The sequence below is a fragment of the Hemitrygon akajei genome, chromosome 3, assembly GCF_048418815.1.
Source record: "Hemitrygon akajei chromosome 3, sHemAka1.3, whole genome shotgun sequence".
NCBI classification, from domain to species: Eukaryota; Metazoa; Chordata; class Chondrichthyes; order Myliobatiformes; family Dasyatidae; genus Hemitrygon; species Hemitrygon akajei.
In genome coordinates this window covers 116,721,008-116,742,175 of record NC_133126.1, presented here as the reverse complement: position 1 = coordinate 116,742,175, position 21,168 = coordinate 116,721,008, and the positions used below count along the sequence as shown (strand labels likewise).

Here is a 21,168-nt window from a genome sequence, read left to right as displayed (position 1 = left end):
GGTGATAGTGGATAGTTGATCACTGACCATTCGCTTTATTTTGCTAAATTAACTCTCCGATTGTGGATCATGTCACTAAATTGATCATCACACACTGTAAACATCAGAACAGTGATAAAATTTAGACAAATGATCGACTGACTTTAGGTTGATACAGCAGTTGGCAACATGGCTTCAATAGTTTGACCTTGTTTTATGCCTTTCTTGGTGTGAAAGATTAAAAATTCCATCCAACTAGACTGAACTTCAAATATGTCTGGTCAGTTAATTTTTAGGGCCAAAATATATAATGTATTTTTTTTTCACTGGGGCAGGCCGGCAGTGTAGTGGTTAGCACAACACTTCACAGTACAGGTGACCCAGGTTCAATTCCCACCGCTGCCTGTAAGGAATTTGTACGTTCTCCCCATGACCGTATGGGTTTGCTCCGGGTGCTCTGGTTTCCTCCCACAGTCCAAAGACATAGCATTTGATAGGTTAATTGGTCATTGCAAATTGTCCCAGGATTAGGCTCAGATTCACTCAGGGGGTTGCTGGGCCTATCCCATGCTGTATCTCAATAAATAATGTATATTTTAAGTGACTTAAGCCACCAGATGACAGGTGCAAAAATATTCAATGAAAAATAAAACACTTACCCATCCTTTTTGGCTTTTTTGCAGGAACAACACAAGAAAGAACCTCCCAGGATAAGGAGAGCAGACCCAGCCCATCCAATGTAAAGGGCAGATCCCAACTCGTACCTGCAAACAAAGACATCATTTGTCTCACACGTTTTCAAATGGAATTGTTTTCTGACTCGTTATAATCAACTGCCCAGAATCTGATGATGTTCTAGCCACTGCATTTTAGGGTGGATGGGGAGGTTGTGGAAGGGGTACAGAAGAGAGGTTTACCAGGATGCCACCTGGTTTAGAGGGCAGGTGCTACAAGAAGAAGTTGGACAAACTTGGGTTGATTACTCTCGAATGGCAGAACCCGAAGGGAAACCAGGTAGAAGTTTATAAGACTATGAGAATCCTCAGTAGAGTAGGCAGCCAGTATCTTTTTCCCAGAGTCAAAATACTTAATGTTAGAGGACATGAATTTAAGGTGAGAGAGGAGGAGGAGATGAGTATGGAAGGTTTTTTATATAGAGAGTAGTGGGTGCCTGGATGGCATTGCTGGGTGTGATAGCGGGAGTGAATATGATAGATGTGTTTAATGGCTCTTATGTAGGCACATGAATGTGCAGAGACTGGAGGAATATAGACATTGTGAAGGCAAAATATCGTTTAATTAGGCGTTTAATTAATTCGGCACAATATCGTGAGCCGAAGGGCCTGTGCTGTGCTAACTTGGCCGGGCCATGACAGTCATGGGTAAACTGTGAATCTCTGGATGATATCATTTGAGGTTCTACAGTTCATGATCCTCTGGACAATGTGAAAAGAATCAGAGATATCTAATCATTTTCAGTGCAGAGTTAAGGACACAATTAACTTCTATTTACACAATGCATTTGAGCAAGATATCTCAAAGTGCTTCTCAGGATGGTATCAGGTGGAAACTCCTCATAAGGGAGTTTCAGAAGAGAGTTTGGACAAAGAGGCAGATTTTGAGTTGTACTCTGCAGATAGCCAGATTTCCAGGGGTTAGGATCCAGGTGTGGAAGCTGTGAGCATGGAAAAGGGAGTTTTAGATACAGGGCATTGAGAATAGATCTAGTGACTGTGGCACCAACTGCCCAACTTCACATGTGACCCAAGTTTGCACTTGGTTCAAGTGATCGTGTGTATGAGGTGGAAAGATAATGCATTCAAATATAAACTTTGAATTTAAAAAAAACAATCTTCTGAATTTTGCTGTTTGTATTCACTGTCAGAAACGTGTTAAAAATTCAAACCTAAGAAGGGACAATTTTTTAGATGGGTCTTTCCCAGGCAAGGCTGCATTATGGGACAATAAATGGATGTAACACTACCAAGTCTATATGAATAGGATTAAAGCTGATAGTCACATGGATATCATTCTCAGATCAAGCTTCGAAGCAACACTGTTAGTAAAATAAGCTAGGCAGCTGCAGTAAGTGCACTTATTTTGACCTTTTGACTGGCTTTTAATCAGACACTTCAGAACCTTGCATTGACAACATTGTGTCTAGAAGCTTTGGATCAGCATTCCTCCCAAATTTCTCAGGCAGCAACTATTAGAGTGACTCCGGTATTCTCAATTACACCTCCTTTGACCCTTTCCTTGGGTCCAGTCACACCCACTTTCTTTCTTTCCATTTCATAAATTCTCTCATCTCTCCATCACCCATTATTTTCCTCATCCCTCACTTTTTCCTTCATCTGAATTTATTTGTACACTGTTGAAACTATCATGTTTTCTGTTGTTGACATCAGTGGCCTGAAAGAGTAACTGAGATTCCCTTTTTTTCAGTGCTAGCTAACCTGTAGGGTGTTTCAAGTCTATTCTGTTTCATTGAAGAATAACAAATTTAAGGTTTGCTACTGTGAACAAAATTTACCAGTTCCCATTCCCAGTAGTCATTACTCCAACAACTTACAAATAACATAAAACATAAGAAAATATGAGCCCGAGTAGGCCACTTGGCCCCTCAAGCTTGCTCTGCCATTCAATACAAACATGACCCAGCCTTCAACGCCTCATCTGTGCAAATTCCCATCCTCCCAATTTTAGGATCTTTCAAAAATCTAACAATCTCCTTTTTGAATATTCCCTAGCCTTCTCGGTGCTCCAGGACAGGGAATTCCAAAGATTCTTCACACCCTACAAAAATATATTCTTTCCCCCTCAGCTTAAAATGATCAACCCCTAAAATGTCTTCTTGTTTGAGATTCTTCCACCAGGGGAAATGCCTTGACACCTGCCCTGTCATGCGCCCCACCCCACCTAGGGTCTTATAAGTTCACTCCTCTAAACTCCAAATAACATATACCTAGTTTACTTTGCGGCTTGCAATAGGTCAGCCCTGTCATCCATGGATTCACTCCTGAAGCAGAGCGCATCCATAGTAAATAATGTTCCCACATGGTGTCTAGGGCCAGAGCTCATAGTTTAAGATAAGGAATATAAAGTTTATAGGGGATCAGTCATAGAGTTATAGAGTCATAGACCACTGCAGCATAGAAACAGGCCCTCCTGCACAGCCAGTCCATACCAACCATCAATCTGCCTTGTCCTATTGACACACACCTGGTCCATAGCCCTCAACTCCTCTCCACGTACTTATCCAAACTTCCCTTTAATGGTACATTCATACCCTCATCCACCACTTCTGCTGGCAGCTCACTCCATACTCGCACTGTCCTCTAAGTGAAAAAGTTCTCCCTCAGGTTCTCCTAAATATTTCACCTATGACCTCAAGTTCTAGCTTCAGCCAACCTCAGTGGAAAAAGCCTGCTTTCATTGACCGTATTTATACCCACATAATTTTGTATACCACTATTAACTCTTCTCTCATTCTCCTATGCCCCAGGGAAAAAGTCCAAACCTCCTTAACCTTTCCCAATAATTCAGGCTCCAAAGTCTCAGTAACATTGAAATGCATTTTCTCTGTACTCTTTCAATCTTATCTTTCCTGTAGGTAGGCGACCAGAATTATATGTAGCCCTCCAAATTTGAGCTCAACAATGTCTTATAGAACCCAATTCTTATACCCAGTCCTCTGATTTATGAAAACCAATGCACCAAAAGGTCACTTTACAAATCCATTTACCTGTGACTCAGCTTTCAAGGAACTGTGAAACCGTATTCCCAGATCCTTCTGTCCTACTACACTCAATGCCTCGCTGTTTACAAGTAGGTCCTCCCAAAGTGCACCACTTACACACTTATCTACATTAAATTCCATCTGCTATTTATCAGCCCTTCTTTCCAGCTGGTCTAGATCCTGCATCGATCACTTTTCTCATTGTACAGTCTTTGAAAATTTGTTAATGCAGTTTACCACATAATCATTCAGATCATTAGCATGGATGAAAAACAACAACAGACCCACCACAGATCTCTGCAGCACACAGGCCTCTATTCATACTACCACTACCACTGTCTGTCTTCTCGTGTGAAGCCAATGTTGAATCTAATTTACAGCCTCAATCTGAAAGCCAAGTGACTGGACATTCTTGGCCATCCTCGCATACAGGACTTTGTCAAAGATTATGCTAAATTCCAAGTAGCCAATGGGCACGGCATTTCCTTCATTAACTTTCCTGTTAACTTCCTCAAAAAATTTTATAAGATTGTGTTAGACATGACCTATAATGCACAAAGCAATGTTGATTATTTCTAATGCGGCCCTGTCTATCCAAATTCTTATATATCCTGTCCCTTAGAATGCCTTCTGATGACTTACTCTCTACTGATGTAAGGCTCACGTGCCTACAATTTCCCAGCTATTTTAGAGCCTTTCTTAAACAACAGAGCACCATTAGCCATCCTCCAACCCTCCAGCACATCACCCATGCTAAGCATGTTTTGAATACCTCTGCCAGGTCACCCGCAAATCACCTCCCACAAGGTCTGAAGGCATACATTGTCAGGCCTTGTCCATCCCAGGCAAGCCAGAATTCATGCTGGGAAACACTCAAAACCCCCACAACTCTTCTGAGGCAGTGAAAGTTGATATTTGTGGTGATATTACTTTACTGGGTGAAAATTCTCCATACGTACTTAGTTCCACCGTAGATCGGGTTGTAGAAGTCCATGGTGATGCTGTAGGCATACCACGAAACTGGTACTATTCCACATAGACCTGCCAAAGAAGAATACTGAGTAATTACTGGACAGCAATATACCTGATGATGAATATAAGTTCTCCAAAGTGTGGGATGTGTTCTGAGAAGATTCAATAGAGTGGATACCGAGATCCTCCTATAGATGAGTCAGATGAGAGTAATGCTCACCCAGTCTACATACGCAACAAAGGCATAACAAGTGAATAAAATAACTTGCATTTACATACCACCTTTTCAAGCATTAGGATATTTCAAAGTGGTCTATGACCAATGAAGTACAGTGCTGGAAAAGGGTTAGTGCGGGAAGCATGGTTGTAGTTGCAAACAGGGCATGGGTTTCCCAAACATCAAAGTAATAGTGAGAGTGTAGCATACTTTTACAATGTTATAGAATGTGGGCAGGTTTTAGACAGAAGTACTAGGCAGAGCTCCCCTGGGTTACCTTGAAGCAGCAGCAGGCTTGGGGTGGGGTGGAAGAAGTGGGGTAAAGTGTACTGACAGGTCTTCTCCTACTTCTAATGCATGTCCATATGCCCACATAAGAAATAAAAGCAGGAGTAAGCCATTCATCTGCCTGAGCACAGGCAAGGCATTTAAAGCCTCATTCAGTGGCATCTCTGATTCTTAATGCTCCTTCAAGCTAGTCTGAAGGAATGCAATCGCATCGAACTCTCACCCTGAAAGGTTTGTGGTTACTAGGACAAATAGGGTACTTATGAGGTTCAATCAAATCTTGTTAGGTAAATGCATCAATAGATATGGAACAATGATGAATAATTGACATTGAAACAATCACCTCTAATGCTCTATATATTTAGATTTGAACTTATTCAAGTTTGGAGTTGGGTCACTTTTGTTTATTGAAGCCAGTTCAATTGGAGACATTTTGTTATCATTAGCCATAATAAACTTCTTTCCATGCTCAAACTCATTCTTTCCTGTAGCTGCAGACTCATACTAGGGTACTTGACCTTATGCTACCAGACTATACATCCATAATGAGCACCCTAGGCAAGTCTAATTCTTCCCTCATCTGGTACCTGCATATACTGCAGCAATAGAAGTCTTTGAATTCTGACCAGCACTGAGAATTCCAATTTTACCCTTCATGATCCAACACCCTTTATGTGTATTGTAGAGGCCCCATGGCCCCTGTTGTAGCACCATAACCAGATTAGTGACAGGACAAATCCCTTTCTGGGATTTTTGAAGAATACTACCAATACGCAAGAGGATGAAATGAAGTAGGTTGGCATGGATGGAAAATTGAGGTTAAAGTCAAATCAATCATGATCAAGTCTATTCCTATTACCTATTTAAATGTTCATTGGGTTTATAGGGAAAGAAAAGCAAGAAAAACAATTCAGCCATGTGTGCCTCCTTTGTCATTCCTTGATGGTGTTTTACCTCAGTGAGACCTTCCTGTATAAATCTCATATCTCCCGATTCCCTTACTATCTAAAATCGATCCATCTTTCCTGACTGATGTGCATCAATGTATAAACAGAAGCACACCACAAATATATCTTAAACAATACATTTGTAAACTTGTACACTTGGCCCAGCTACTGTTGTGGAATTCAACGTAACCAATGGCACTTGAGTATCAAAGTTTCACCTGAAAATGGGCCATTGAAAGGGAAGCAGTCAGCATTTCAGGTTGACGACTTTTGTTTTGATGAAGGGTCTCAATTTCTCTTTCACAGTTGCTGCCTGATCTGCTGAGTGTTCTTGCCAATGGTTATTTTTATGATAGGTAGAGTAAAGTTTTGTATAATGAGGTAGGTTCACTCATCCTGAACTCTTCTGGATATGAGTGAAGCACACGTTTTGCTTGGCTGAACTTTGGTGCTTCAGTTCCTCCTAACCTCACACTGTCACCTATAGTGGTTAGAGGGAAGGGGGTCCAACTCCTGATGCGCTCATTGCTAACAAAAGGGACATAAAAACATGTTCTGGGCCTGCTTTCAACACATTGTAGAAATCTTAACTAAGGCTTTAACTAAGAAAAAAAATTGAATTGTAGTTGATTATAATGAGGGTTGGATCTTTACAAGGTTTATATTTATATTTATTACCTATTTATTATTGTAATTTCTTTCTTTTTGTATTTGCATAGTCTTATGTACACTGGCTGAATGACCAAGTCTTTCATTGATTCTATTATTGTTATTATTCTATTATGGATTTATTGAGTATGCCCACAAGAAAATAGTGACATATATGTACTTAGATAATAACTTTGAGCTTTGAATTAACATCTACTGAAACACCCCATAGACTCAATATGCACTAACAATATTACTTAAGAGTATTAAGAACTGCTTTTGGTCAGAGCCTCAAAAGCCATTGTCACTCAAAGCAGAGATGGTTAGATCTTTTGATTTGAAGGGATTGGAGGGATATCGGGCTAATGAAGGAAAGCAGAATTGAGGTAGAAGGTCAACCATTGTTTTATTGAATGGCTGAGTAGGCAGGAAGAGAGGAATTGCCTATTCCTACTTCTGTTTCTTATCTCCTCATCTTCTTGGGCTGAGTGATTGATACTTGAAAGTCAGCCATCCCAGGGAAGAGTAAGAAGTTGAGTTCTGTCCTTCTCTCATGTTTGGGACTTGGTTATCCTGATGGTTAATAGGAACTCTTATTATCTGGAGAAAGCTACCTGAATGGACAGCCTTGGTATTACCTTCAGAAAAAGAAGAAGATATGAAATTTAAAAGCAATTTATAGGGTTAGGGAGAAAAATGGCGGTCTCTAAGTGCCTCTACATATTATATTATAATTTGGATAGCCCTACAAATAAGGTAAGCAGTCATGATGAGCTAAATAGATGCATAGTTTTATGATTTTCTCACCTTTGGTGGCTAGTACTAAAAGCTGGCTGTACTTGCCTTCAATACATTCAACTCCATTAGTCAGTACAGCCAACGAGGGAGACAAATTCTCAACAATACCAGAGACCAAAGAAAAAAATTCCCTGTTAGGTAGGTTTCAAGATTTTAAAAAAACTCAAGCTATCTGTGATATAATTCCCTTTATTACAATAGTAACTATTTTGCACAGGACCTGATGTGACTTGAATATTTGATGGAGTTTGCTGGTAGTTTTAACCAGGAACTGCCAATCATAAATATAGCCTTATACTTTGAAGTAAATCGGTTTCCTGGACCATTAACCTGCGCACAAAACTCATCAGGTACCACTGCAGTATTGAGGGATTACTGCAATGTCATATGAGGTTGCTTCAAATAAATTTACTCTCTTTGTTAGACAATTCAAGGCATTATTTCAAGGAGGTGAAAGGTAGTGCATCAAACCCCAGCCAATAATATCTCCCAAATCAATGTGAACTATTTTGCATGGGCATGCATTGGCAATGCATGCTGTGGATCTACAGCCAATAATTTTCACATCTCTTTGTCTGTACCTCCATTACTTGAGAAATATTGCTGGCCATAGGCATTTGCTTGCTATGTTGGTTGTTCATTGATTGGATAGACCATTAATTTACTAACCTGCAAGGATGTAGATAATTCCACCTGTCACTGCAATCTTCGCTTTGACTGTCTCATCCATGTTCCCAATGCTGGTGCATTTCAGGCCAAACAGTGTCAGCACTGAGGAAATAACTCCTAGAATGATGGCAATAATCATCAAAGCACGGCATGCTTGGACATACGCTGCAAAAGGAAAAGAAGGACGTTTTAGTTTCAGCATTCAACTTAGACCATTCAGCTAATGATGGGGAAGCCATTACTCCAACGAGCATGTGACATTCTGGATGATGGACTACATCTGCACTATATTGCTAACTCTAGTCTTCATGCCACTGCAGGAGAATCATCTGAAGAGTTTGGATAGTAAATCAAAACAGCAGTAGATCATTTATTCCTTTGAGCGTATTCATACCACTCAATACAACCATAGCTGTTCAGCTATCTTAATAACTTAATCACATTCTTAATCCCACATGGTCTTCACATTTGGAAATCCACTTGTCTCCTTCTTAAATGTTTTCAGCAGCTTGACCTCCAGCAGCCTTGTCTATTGGGAAATTCCACATCTTCTCCTGCCTCTGATTGAAGATGTTTCTCCTAATCTCAGTTCTAAATCTTTCCTCGATAATCTGAGACTGTAACCACAAGTTCCAGACACTATAGCTAAGGGAAATATTTCAAACTCAAGAGAATTTGCAGATGCTGGAAATCTTAAGCAACACACACAAAATGCTGGAGGAACTCATCAGGTCAGGCAGCAACTATGGAGAGGAATGGACAGTCGACATTTTGGGCTGAGACCCTCCATCAGGACTAATAAACAGTTGATGTTTCAGGGTGAGACAGACTTGGTGAAGGGTCTCAGCCTGAAATCTCAATTGTTTATTCCCCTCCGTAGATGTTGACTGACTTTCTGACTTCCTCTAGCATTTTGTGTTTGTTGCACAGAGCACATATTTCCCCTGCATGCAATCTTGAAATGCACATTTAGATTCATTTTCTGATCTGACCTTTAAGTAGCTAGAGGGCTAGTGTGCCAGGTTAGTGGCCAAACCCTCAAGTTCATGGCATGGTGTGGCAGCAAGAATGATCGATTAAAGGACTGATGTTCTTGTGGTGGGAAAAGACGTGTTATGCTGAGTGGAATGGAAACTGTGCTTTGTGCATGTTGTATCTGGCTCACACTTACACGGCCTTGTTCCACCTCCTGATTAGCAGTTGTAAAAACTGGTGACAGTCTGATTGATGAGCTATATTTTCTCTCAAAGGTAATGTGGTCCAGTGGTAGAATTGAGCCCAAGAACCAAAGATGGGAATGTCTTCCTTTCTTAAGCATGGTGGCAGCACAGTAGTGTAACAGGTAGAGCTGCTGCTTCACAGCACCAAGGTCCTGGGTTCAATCCTGACCTCAGACGCTATCTGTGTGGAACTTGTGCCTATTTCCCAGTGATCACGTCCAGTTCCCTTACACATCCGAATGGCATGTGGGTTGTTTGGTTGATTGGTCTCTGTAAACTTACTTATTGATTGATTGAGAGACATCACAGAATAGGCCCTTCCGGCAATTCAAGCCGCACCACCCAGCAACCCTCCGATTTAATCACAGGATAATTTATAATGACCAGTCAACCTACCAACCGGTATGTCTTCAGACTGCAGGAGGAAACTGGAGCACCCGGAGGGAACTCATGCACTCACGGGGAGAACTTTCAAACTCCTTACAGAGAGAGTTGAACCCGCGTCCCCTATACTGTGTTAACCACCACGCTACTGTGGTGCCCTAGAATGCAGGTTAGTGGTTAAAACCTGGGGAGAGTTGATGGGAATGTGGGGAGAATAAAACTGGGCCTTTATTGTAGGATGAGTACATATATGTACTTGATGGTCAATACAGACTCAATGGGCCAAAGGGGCTGTTTCCATTATGTGTCTTTCTACAACCGTAATTACCAGATCTGGCAGATTGAGAGCAGGGTGAGATGAAGATTTCCCTTGGTAGAATCTCCTGCTTACTATGAACTCCACACAGATCCTGGCATATTTCCCCTGGATACAGAATCCAGCTAAATGTTCTGATATCAAACAAAGCAGAAAAGCTATTCTGGCTGTTGCTTTACCTACATTTTGTCTAAACTTGATGTCATTTCCAGCATAGAATACATAGTTGCAAGAACAGCTAGTTATGCCTTTCTTTAATGGACTGTACCAATACTCACTAGCCTTCAAAGTGATTACTACCCTAAGGTCATACTCCAAGTTGAGCCTTGTTCAAAGGGAGCACAAGTCTAAGGATTAGTGTTAGTTAGCCCCAGCTTCTATCAATGCAGACAATGAAAGTTTGCTGAATTAAATTGACTATTGCTTTACAAAGTCCACAACCTATCCTGTTACAATAGAAAGAACATCTCCATTAATACATCTGGACTTTTGAGGAGGATTCAGATACACATTTTGAAAAGGCAAAAAGAAATACAGCAATCTTGGGAAAGAGTGGTTTTGGGAATGAGAATTATCTATTCATTCTTGAAAATGCTGGAACATGTGCAACAGGTCAATTTCTTTTCCCTTACTGTAAGTGTTACAGGACATTGTTCAACTAAGAGTTTCCCCATTTACAGAGCCTATAATCTGCTGAGATGCTACGTCATTTCACAAAGAGATGTCAGGAATATGATTCAACCAAGTGTTCTCCAAAAGAATTATTAAATTTTGGATTGATTACTAGAAATAGTTAATAAAGTTGAATATCTATTGAAAATGTTATTAGGTAACAAAAGTGTTCATATCTGACACTCCATTTCTGTAGCACCATTGTTTATATGCTATGTTTATATCAATAAGACCTCCTCACATTCTTCTAAACTGGTTACTATATTCCTTCTATAGCAAGTATGTTCCTTTCTTTGGTATGGCTATTAAACCCTCACTCAATACTGCTGGTATCGTGTGCTGTGCCATTTCTATCAGTGCCAATAAGGTTTTCTTGAAATATAGAAAACATTTTTACATGACTTTGAAGGATGCAGGTCGGGGATTTTAAACTCAGGATATAGAGGTGAAACTGCTGCTGAAGTTAGCTGCCATTATAGAAAATATCTTTGCTACGGTTTTCTCTGAAGATTAAAATTGGCCAGTAGTTGGGAATACATTGGGTTAGGAGGAGATATTTCTGTAACACAAATGATCTAGGACAGTATTAATGAAAAACGTTATTAATTTTCATCTACCCTTGGAATGTCTGTCCTCAAAGTTGAGATCTGCTTACAAAAGTTTATTAACTGCTTTGTTGTTCTTGTGGTTCATACTAAGAACTCCTTATTGCAATTGTAGAATTTCTTGGCTCTCTCATTGTCAGTTTCTCTTCCCTCTTGTAATCTAAAACTTTATCTGATCATTATGTTGAAAGCATAATGTCCATGGCTCCTCTTTAAACCAATTTTAATTGGACAACTTAAGTCTATCCCAAATTGATTGATCACATTGCAGTTAAATGTTGTATGCTATTTACAAAGGAAACTAGTGAATTAAATAACTAATTCTTCTAATTTGGCCATTTGAATGGTTCATCAAATTCCATGGCATTTTTAATTCATAGTCATTTTTAATTCATAGTCACAAGGAAACATATTTCTTAAATGTTATCCAGATGCAAATTATTATAGATACAGGAATTCTGAAACAAAAAAAAGAAAGCTGAATACAGCAGGTCAGGCAGCAGCTATGAGGAGAGAAGAAATGTCAACACTCTCTTTCTCTCTATAGACAGTGTTTGATTTGTTAAACACTCCCAGAATTTTCTGCCTTTATTCATTCATGACTAACTCTAGTTTAATTTGTGTTATCTTATTTTCCAAGTGAACTTGCTGGAAGAATTTATTATTAATCTATTCACTGAAATATCTCATCATTCAATGGTAAAACATTTAGGGTACTGAGGTCCTTTGGAGTATGCAGGCCTCTCCTTCACATGATCTGCCAGTCTATTGCCTCTAGTATAATCTCTATACGATGGTGTGCTGGGCACTGGCATCAACATGGGTGATGCCAACAGGCTCAATAAACTGATTGGAAAGGCTGGCTCTGTTATAGGAGTTAAACTGGACACACTGGAGGCTGTGGTAGAACAAAGGACCCTATGAAAAATCCTGGCAATTCTGGACAATGTTTCTCACACTCTGCATGCCACCTTGGCTGAACAGAGGAGTACTTTCAGTAATAGACTAAGACAACTGTGCTGTTCCAAAGAGTGCTATATGAGGTCATTCTTACCCTTGGCCATTAGGCTCCATAATGAGTCAACCTATAGCCAGAGAAGTGATGACCCCCTCCTGTTAGACTGTTTGTGGTAACTTACTTGTTTATTCTTTCCAGTTCTCTACTAATATTTATATCTGTGCACTTGTAATGCTGCTTTGACACTGTAATTTCCTTTGGGATTATTAAAGTATCCACCTAACTATCTATTTGAAATATAGAATGCATATCTATGTATTATATGTATTTCAAGATATGTATGTGTGATTGTGAATGTGTTCGTGTGTGTATGTGTACATTGGGATAAAAATTAACCAAGATAAATTGCCATTGTTTTATAAGTGAGTAACAAAGTCCAACTGTAAATATATATTGAGGAAAGCTGAAACAATAGGGGTTATTGATGAAGAGTTATCTGCAGATTTAAAAAGTGCCAGTCTATTTATAATCAATATCACACTGTGGTTACATTGAAAAGTACTTTATTGACATGAATTATTTTGATATTTCCTAGTATCAGTGAAGCTACTTTATAAATATCCTCACTCTCAACAATTTTTCCTGCACTTCCTTCCACTTTCTCCAGACTCAAGGAATAGCCATTGGCACTCCTATGGACCCTGAGCTATGCCTCTTCACTGGCTGCATAGAACAGTCCATATTCAAAGCCTTCTCCAGTAATCCTCCACAACTCTTCCAATGCTGCTTCATGCACCCACACATTTCATCAACTTCCACCTTGCCTTCAGATTCACTTGGTCCATTCTGACACCTCCCTCCCCTTTCTCAATCTCTCTGTCTTCATCTTTGGAGACAAACTGTCGACTTTCAAGATTCCCATGGTTATCTTGACAATACCTCTTACTACCCTGTCTGCTGTAAAAATGTTATTCCCTTTTCTCAGTTCCTTCATCTCTGCCTGTTCCCAGGATGCAGTTTTCCTTTCCAGAATGTCAGAGACGACTTCCTTCTTGAAAGAACGGGTTTACTTTCCTCCATCATTGATGACGTCCTCACCCGCATCTGCTCCATTTCCTGAACATCCGTGCTCACTCCATCTTCCCGCTGCCCTAACAATGATAGAATTCCTCTTGCCCTTCCTACTACCCCTTGGGACTTCGCATCCAACACATCATCCTCTGCAACCTCCGCCATCTCCAAAGAAATCCTATTACTAAACATATATTTACCTTCCCCCTCTGGTTTCCAAAGGGATTGCTCCCATCATGATTTCCTTGTCCATTCATTCCTCCCCGCTAATCTCCCTTCTGGCATTTAACCTTGCAAGCAGTCAAAGTTCTATACCCGCCCATTCACTTCCTTCCTCAACCTCCATTCAGGGCCCCAAACAGTCCTTCCAGGTGAGGCAACACCTCACTTGTGAATCTGCTGGCACCGTCCATTGTGGTCAGTGCCCCTGATGCAGCCTCCTCTACATTGGTGAGACCCATCGTAATCTGGGGAAGTGTTTCGTTGAGCACTTCCTCTCTATCCACCAAAAGCAGAACTTCTTGGTGGCCAAGTATTTTAATTCCAAATTCCATTCCCATTCTGACATGTTGATCAATGGCCTCCTCTCGTGCCAAGGACAGGCCACCATCAGGGTAGAGGAGCACCACCTTATATTTCGTCTTGCTAGCCTCCAACCTGATGGCATGAACATTGATTTCTCCTTCCAGTAAAAAGAAAATTCCCTCTGCCTCCCCTTTTCACCTGTTCCCCACTCTGGCCTCTTGTCTCTTCATACCTGCCTATCATCCTGGGTTTCCTCCACATTCCCTTTCTCCTATGGTCCACTCTTCTCTCCTATCATATTTCTTCCTCTCCAGCTCTTTACCTTTCCCACCCACATGGCTTCACCAATCAGCTTCTCACTATCCTCCTTCCCCACCCCCCACATTTTTATTCTGTCGTCTTCCCTCTTCCTTTCCAGTCCTGAAGGAGGATCTTGCCCCGAAACGTTGACTGTTTACTCATCTCCATCGATGCTGCCTGACCTGCTGAGTTCCTCCAGCATTTAGTGTGCGTTGCTTTGGATTTCCAGCAACTGCAGACTTCCTCATGTTTATAAACATTATTTCTACCTTCCTTCTTATTTGCTTTTTTTCCTTCTTTCCTTGTGAATGCAGGATCACAGAAGATATTTAAAGAGGAATTGCATAAACGTTTGAACACACAGAATTGTGGAACTGTACACAGAAGAGGAGTTGAGGCCAGGGTTGATCAATCTGACCATATGGAGTAGCAGGGCAGGCTTGAGGGGCTGAATGGCCTATTTCAGTTCTTTGCCTGTGTTTTTCTTCTTCCTCCATCTTTTTTCTTTCTTTTTCTCTCCCTATCTACCTTTCCTTCCTTTCTTTTCCTCCTCTCTTCCTTCCTCCTTCCTTTCTTTTTTCTTCCCCACTCTTCCTTTCATTCCTTTCTTCATTTCCCTTTCCTTTTCTTGCTTTCCTTTCTGTCATTTTTACCTTTCGCTCTCAATCACCTGACCTAATATTTGCAGAGCACTGTGAACTTGCTGCACCTCATTGATGTTTACTGTTGAAGGGATGGGAGCCACAACTGGATAAAGTAGAATCAATGTGTAACAATCGGATCATTAGTGGTCAGGTGACTCTGGGAGGAAAGGAAAACTGATGAAGTCAAGGGGCTCCAAGTTGCAACGTCATTTTACTGTAAATACTTCTTATAGCCCAAAATTATTTCAATGTATTTCTAGTTTCAAAACATGTCTGATGATCAGGGTATGTCAGGAAACAGTGGAAAGGAGTGATTAGTGAGAGGACATTAGACGTAAGGTTTCAGTTTATTGTAACAACCAGTGGATGAGTCACTGCTCAAGGCTCACTCCATTCTGTCAAAAGGTTAGAGCAGTGAGAACTCAGAGTCATAGAGTCATGCAGCAGTGTAACAGGCACTTCAGCCCATTCAATCCATGCTGACCATCAAGCACCATATTAATCTACTTTAAACCATTTTTCCCTTCATATCGCCATCAACCACTCAGCTACACATTAGGAAATAATCATTGAATTAAAATAGGAATCATGTTTAATATCACTGGCATTTGTGATGAAATTTGTTGTTTTGTGACTCAGTACATTTTAATACATAATAAAAACTATCAATTACTATAAGTATATATAGAAAAAGAAAATTAAATTAAATAGGGTATGCAAAAAGAGAGCTAAACAAAACACTGAGGTAGTGTTCATGGGTTCATTGTCCATTCAGAAATCTGATGGCGGAGGGGAAGAAGCTGTTCCTGAATCGTTGAGTGTAAGTCTTCAGGCTCCTGGGTAGCAGTGAGAACTGAGTATATCCCGGGTGATGGGGGTCGTTAATAATGGATACCACCTCATAACAATGTACAGCATAGGAAAGGCCCATTACAACCCACCCATCCACGCAGACCATGATGCATACTGTAGCTACTCAAATCCTACTTGTCTGCATTAGATCCCTATCCCTCTCCTCCTTTCATATCGAAGTATCTGTCAAATCACCTGTTAAACATTTAATTGTATCTGCTTCTGTTACCTCCTCTGACAGCATGCCCCAAATATTCACTACTCTCTTTGTGAAAAACTTGCCCCTCAAATCTCCCTTGCGCCATAACCCTGCACTCTTTAGTTTCAGATTTATCTACCTATGCTAATTCTGTTGATATCTCTCGTAACTTTGTAAACCTCTACAAGGTCACCCATTGGAATCCCATGTTCCAGGGAAAATAAACCCAGCCTATCGAATCACCCCCATATAACTACACTCCACCATTCCAGACAATCTTCTGCTGACAACACAAACAGAATGCTGGTGGAACACAGCAGGCCGGGCAGCATCTAAAGAGAGAAGCACTGTCGACGTTTTGGGCTGAGACCCTTCGTCAGGACTAACCGAACTCTCCTTTCAGTTAGTCCTGACAAAGGGTCTCGGCCCGAAACGTCGACAGTGCTTCTCTCTATAGATGCTGCCTGGCCTGCTGTGTTCCACCAGCATTTTGTGTGTGTTGTTTGAATTTCCAGCATCTGCAGATTTCCTCGTGTTTAATCTTCTGCTGAATCTCTTCTGCTTCTCAGGATATTTTATAGTAACCACTTGGCCTACTGACCAAGAGCAAACTCACACGGTCACAAGGAGATTACACAAACTCTATACAGACAGCATCGGTGCTCAAGACTGAACCCAGATCTTTGAAGTTCTCTAGTGAAGTTGCTCTAGTAGTGATGGCTCTGTGTTATCCCATGTGACCAGGGAAGGACTATATGAACCTTACAAACTCCTTCACAATGCCTGTCTACACTTAGCTCATTTGCCAATATTAGGCCTGTATCTCTCTCTACTCTTTTCCTATCCAAGTATCTAAACACCTTTTAACCATGATAGTTGTATCTGTCACCACTACTTCTTCACTTTGAGGATGACCAGGGATAAGAACAGGTCAAACAGACAGATGAAAGACACAAAGTGATCATGAATTTAAACAAAGTCCGCATGAACACTGTCCCATCACTAACCACATGCCTATTATTGAGCAAGTAAGCAGACTTATTGATAAGGAACACTCAGAATGTATGTAATATATTTCATTTGGTATTTTCTGCACTTTGCTGAAGTTCCTTTGTTTGATTTGCAGGGATGATGTCAAAACAAATAGATACAGGCAAAAGCTTTCTCAAATCACATTATTTAGAAAGAACAGAGGAAGGGGTGACACAATCCCATGCTCCCATTTTGGGAGGGAGTGATCTTCAACATAGTCATGGGAGTTACATATGAGCTATACTCATGATCAGTCCAGTTCATTCCTGCTTTATGCAAAGCTTCCCACAGGGAGCACCAGAGTGCAGAGTAATTTCTGCCTGACCAGCTCAGGTGGTGAGATTTTGAAGAGAGGTTTGAGAACCAAACTTAGGCTATTTTCAATGACCAATTTATGGTGCTCAGCTATCAGATATTTGGTTCTGGAGATTCTGTCACATTATCTCTCACCTGTATTTATCAAGCTTCATTCTTATACATGAAACTTTAATATCTCATGACCAATCTGAACATGATTTCTAGTTTTGGAACATTATTTTGGTTTTCATAGAATCCCAGCAAACTACAGATTAGCTGAATTTACAAGGACCAATTAACCCATCAGCCGCATGTCTTTGGGAATTTGGGAAGCCAGAGCACCCATAGGAAATCCAAGTGACCAATGTGCACGGAATGTGCAGGTTTCACAAACAAAGCACCAGAGATTAGAATTGAACCTGGTTTCTGGTAATGATGCAGCAGCAATGCCCACTGTACCACTGAGCTACTAAACAGGTGAAGCTGCTTCGGGCAAAATGATGTTTTCAATGAGGCTGGGCAGTCTCAACTCAGAACAAGATCTGGCAGATTATGACCACCACATCCAATAAGGAATTCCAAGTGCCAACATTCCCAAACGTCTAAAATTGCAAGAGTTTTCAACTGATCTCCTTTAATTATATTTGCATTAACACTATGATTTTATCTTTTCAGTACCATTTAATATCCCACATAATTTCACAAAGCCCCTTGATGACATGCTCTTTCAATGTTCAACCTCACGATTTCCTTTACCTTACTTATATATTCTTGTTCCATTGAGGCACATGTAGATCATAAAACAGGACTCTGATCTGAGGTAATGGTGGATTGTTGGTTAAAATCCCTATAGACCTGTCCGATCCAACATTCTCAAATTCTAATGCCTATTTATTTGGATTCATCTTTTTGCTTGAATGTGACATTGAACAATGAGGCTGGGGTGGGGTGCTGTGAGGGACTAACCTGTTCACCAGTACTGTCTATGGGAGGACTATTGGTAAATGGTCACACTCACCCTGTCATTGACCTCGGAACACCAGAACTAACCAGTACACCAACATGCATTTAGTGTTAATGAAAATAATATCATAAAAAACTCAAAAGATCTCAAGAAAATAATAGCAGTAATAGGTCTCTCGACCCCACAAACCTTTCCCATAATTCTACATGATTGTGACAGATCTACAATAGTCTCATTCCTTTTCTGCGCTAATTCCCCTCAGCCGATAAATCCCCAAACCTGGGGAAAAAATATTTCTGCCTCCACAGTAACTTCTTCTAATGTTCCCACTTGAAGTTTCAGGTGAGAATTACAGAAAGTCTTAAAGTGGTGTTACGTTGAATCCACATTGATTCGTACAAAGAAAATTAAATAGAGTGCTCTATTTAAATCTGTAACTCTTGCTCACCTATGGTATGTCATAGTATTTGCAGATTCAGGCTTACAAGCTCATTGTTGTAACTAATGGACTGTATTAGTGTTCAATCAATAGGATATTTGAGAAGTTTTGATATATGAACTTGTGTCAGTCACCAGACGGAACAAGTTTAAGGTAATCAGCACAGCGATAATGAGACAAGTTGTTTTTTTTTAATGCGGCGATCATGAATTATCTGTATGTTTGTTTCCAAGTGCACAAGCAAATTCATTCTTAATTTTCAAGAAGAGGAGGACATACAGAGAAAAAGAATGGGTATAGGAAGAATAAATAATTCTTCTTTCAGTATTGGATAAGAGGACTCAGTGGATTATTTCTGTGCATGAAAATCATATACGGTAACACAGCTGTAGTGTATTTAATGTTTTTATGGGAATTTAGCCAATTTTAAGTTATTACTTTAGTGTAGCAAAAATGGAAATCTGCTTAGAGATACTTGGTGAAATTCATTTGTGTTTCAGAACAGGTTTGATCACAGTGCATAAGTCAGCTAAGCTGCAGGGTCCTAACATGAGAAATCAGATGATACTTGAAGGTTATTTAAATGAAAATTAAATCTGAATAAGAGATGTCTAAGAAGGAATTAATCAGAGGTCAATGAATATGTACCAAACTAATTTTAAAGATTTGAGCAAAGATTAAGAATGTGTTAAAATACATAAAACTCCTTTAGAAACCTGAGGCTTCTAATCTGGGAACTATTTTTAGGCTAGCTTCAATATTTATTTAACTTCTTCCGTAAGATTTGTATTCACATCTACAATACTGGTCGGGCCTTCTTTGGCTACCATTTTGATCATGAGGTTTCAGGACTCTGCTGCGACCTATGATCAAAATGGAGGTTTAGAGCTATCAAGTGCAATTTTGTCCATTTTATAAATAACCTGAATGGTGGGTTAAATAATTCTCCCTCCCACAAATAATATTGCTATCATAAGTTTGTTCCTTCAAAGCTTACAAGTGATTTCTGTCAAAAATTGGTTATAATAGTTGAGACCAAAGTTACTTTGTGATAGCACATGCCAACATTGGCATTGACCTGCATTTTAGAACATTTTTACATGAGGTAATTTGTCCTAAATGACAAATAAAAGACTGTCTACTTAACTGAAGCAAAAGACCAATATTATTGGCAGGAATTAATCCAATAAAAATAAGCATTTTCTTTTTCACGTTAACTGTTTGTCTCATCCTAATCTATAGCAAGGTTTTCATTTGATGTATAAATCAAGACTCTTTCTTGGTTGAGTTACTCAACATACGTTAAAACAGTTGATGGAGAAGTCAAAGAAAACTTACACACCATACTTATAGATTGGATTTAAAGTGACTTGAAAACTTCTAAACTATTTCTAAGATTAGCAATAACAATAACTACAATAAAACAGAAATTGCAATCTCTTTCTAAATCTAGATTTGTAAATTATTTTTGGTGAAAAATATGGGGGAAGATTTCAGGAGAGCAAGAAGAGTTAAAACTTTCATTTCATTTCAACCGTCCTCCCAATGCTTTATGTTTCTTAATATCTTTCTTTAACTGTTAAAATTTGGATAACATGCTTTAACTTAACATTGATCAAAAAGCAACATAATTTCTTGGAGCAAAGAATATTACCTCTCAGTGAAAAATGCAGAAGGCAATAACAGCAGAATTGTAAAGGAAGATTCTTGACATTTCATCATTAATTTGAAAGGAAGTCTATCGATGTAAAGAATGTTCCTGTACAGTTACTACTACTTTTAACATTCTTGCTAATTTTGGCTGGCTTTTTGGCCACTGACATTCTTCACTTAAATTTGCTAGTCAAATTGGACTAACATTGGAATTAAATTACTGCCCCAGATAAATCACATTTTATGAAATTACAAAGCTGGTATTTGCAGGCCGCCATTTTTTTTCCCTGTTTAACCATAGTAAGTGAAACTGGTACATAATTTAATGGTGTTTCAAATCAAGCATCAAAAAGTTACAACTCTAGTATAAGTATTAAGAATGAATAACCTGGAAGACCGAGCATCGTCTCAAACATCCGACAGTTGAAGACGCCAGTACTGTCCTGGGCACAGCTTTTCCATAGATTTTCATACAATCGTGAGCTTGTGATTACGCTCCCGTAAACAGTAGAAATCTTCCAGTAATTGTTTGCCAATGTTGATCCAGTAAGCATCCACCCTGCTAGCCCCATCAAGAAACCAGTAATCTCAAAAGCCGCTGACATAGTCAGTTTGAATAATAAGGTATTCTCCCACAGAGGAATTCACAGGGAAATAAAGATCTTCTGTTGCCGCAAGTTGGAGCACTGGGAACCTCTCACACCAAGTGCAGATACTGTCTTCCTCTCCCCTCCTCTGTGTGCTTCATAAAGGCAACCCAACCTTTGGCCTCTTGCTCAA

General features: G+C 39.8%; 2 protein-coding genes across 2 annotated transcripts in view; one reads left to right on the top strand and one right to left on the bottom strand.

Annotated features, from left to right (window-relative positions):
* Positions 1-1,790, top strand: part of dusp28 (dual specificity phosphatase 28) — a 24,794-nt gene extending 23,004 nt beyond the window's left edge. The window contains exon 3 of the mRNA XM_073040650.1: positions 663-1,790. The gene's annotated coding sequence lies outside the window, so the exon portion shown is untranslated. The remainder of the gene's footprint in view (positions 1-662) is intronic.
* Positions 1-21,168, bottom strand: part of LOC140725327 (claudin-15-like) — a 26,380-nt gene extending 5,212 nt beyond the window's left edge. The window contains exons 1-4 of the mRNA XM_073040649.1: positions 20,777-21,168; positions 8,258-8,422; positions 4,678-4,759; positions 639-743 (exon numbers count right to left, since the gene is read on the bottom strand). Of these exons, the coding sequence (XP_072896750.1) occupies positions 639-743; positions 4,678-4,759; positions 8,258-8,422; positions 20,777-20,993 (569 nt within the window). The 5' untranslated portion in view covers positions 20,994-21,168. The remainder of the gene's footprint in view (positions 1-638; positions 744-4,677; positions 4,760-8,257; positions 8,423-20,776) is intronic.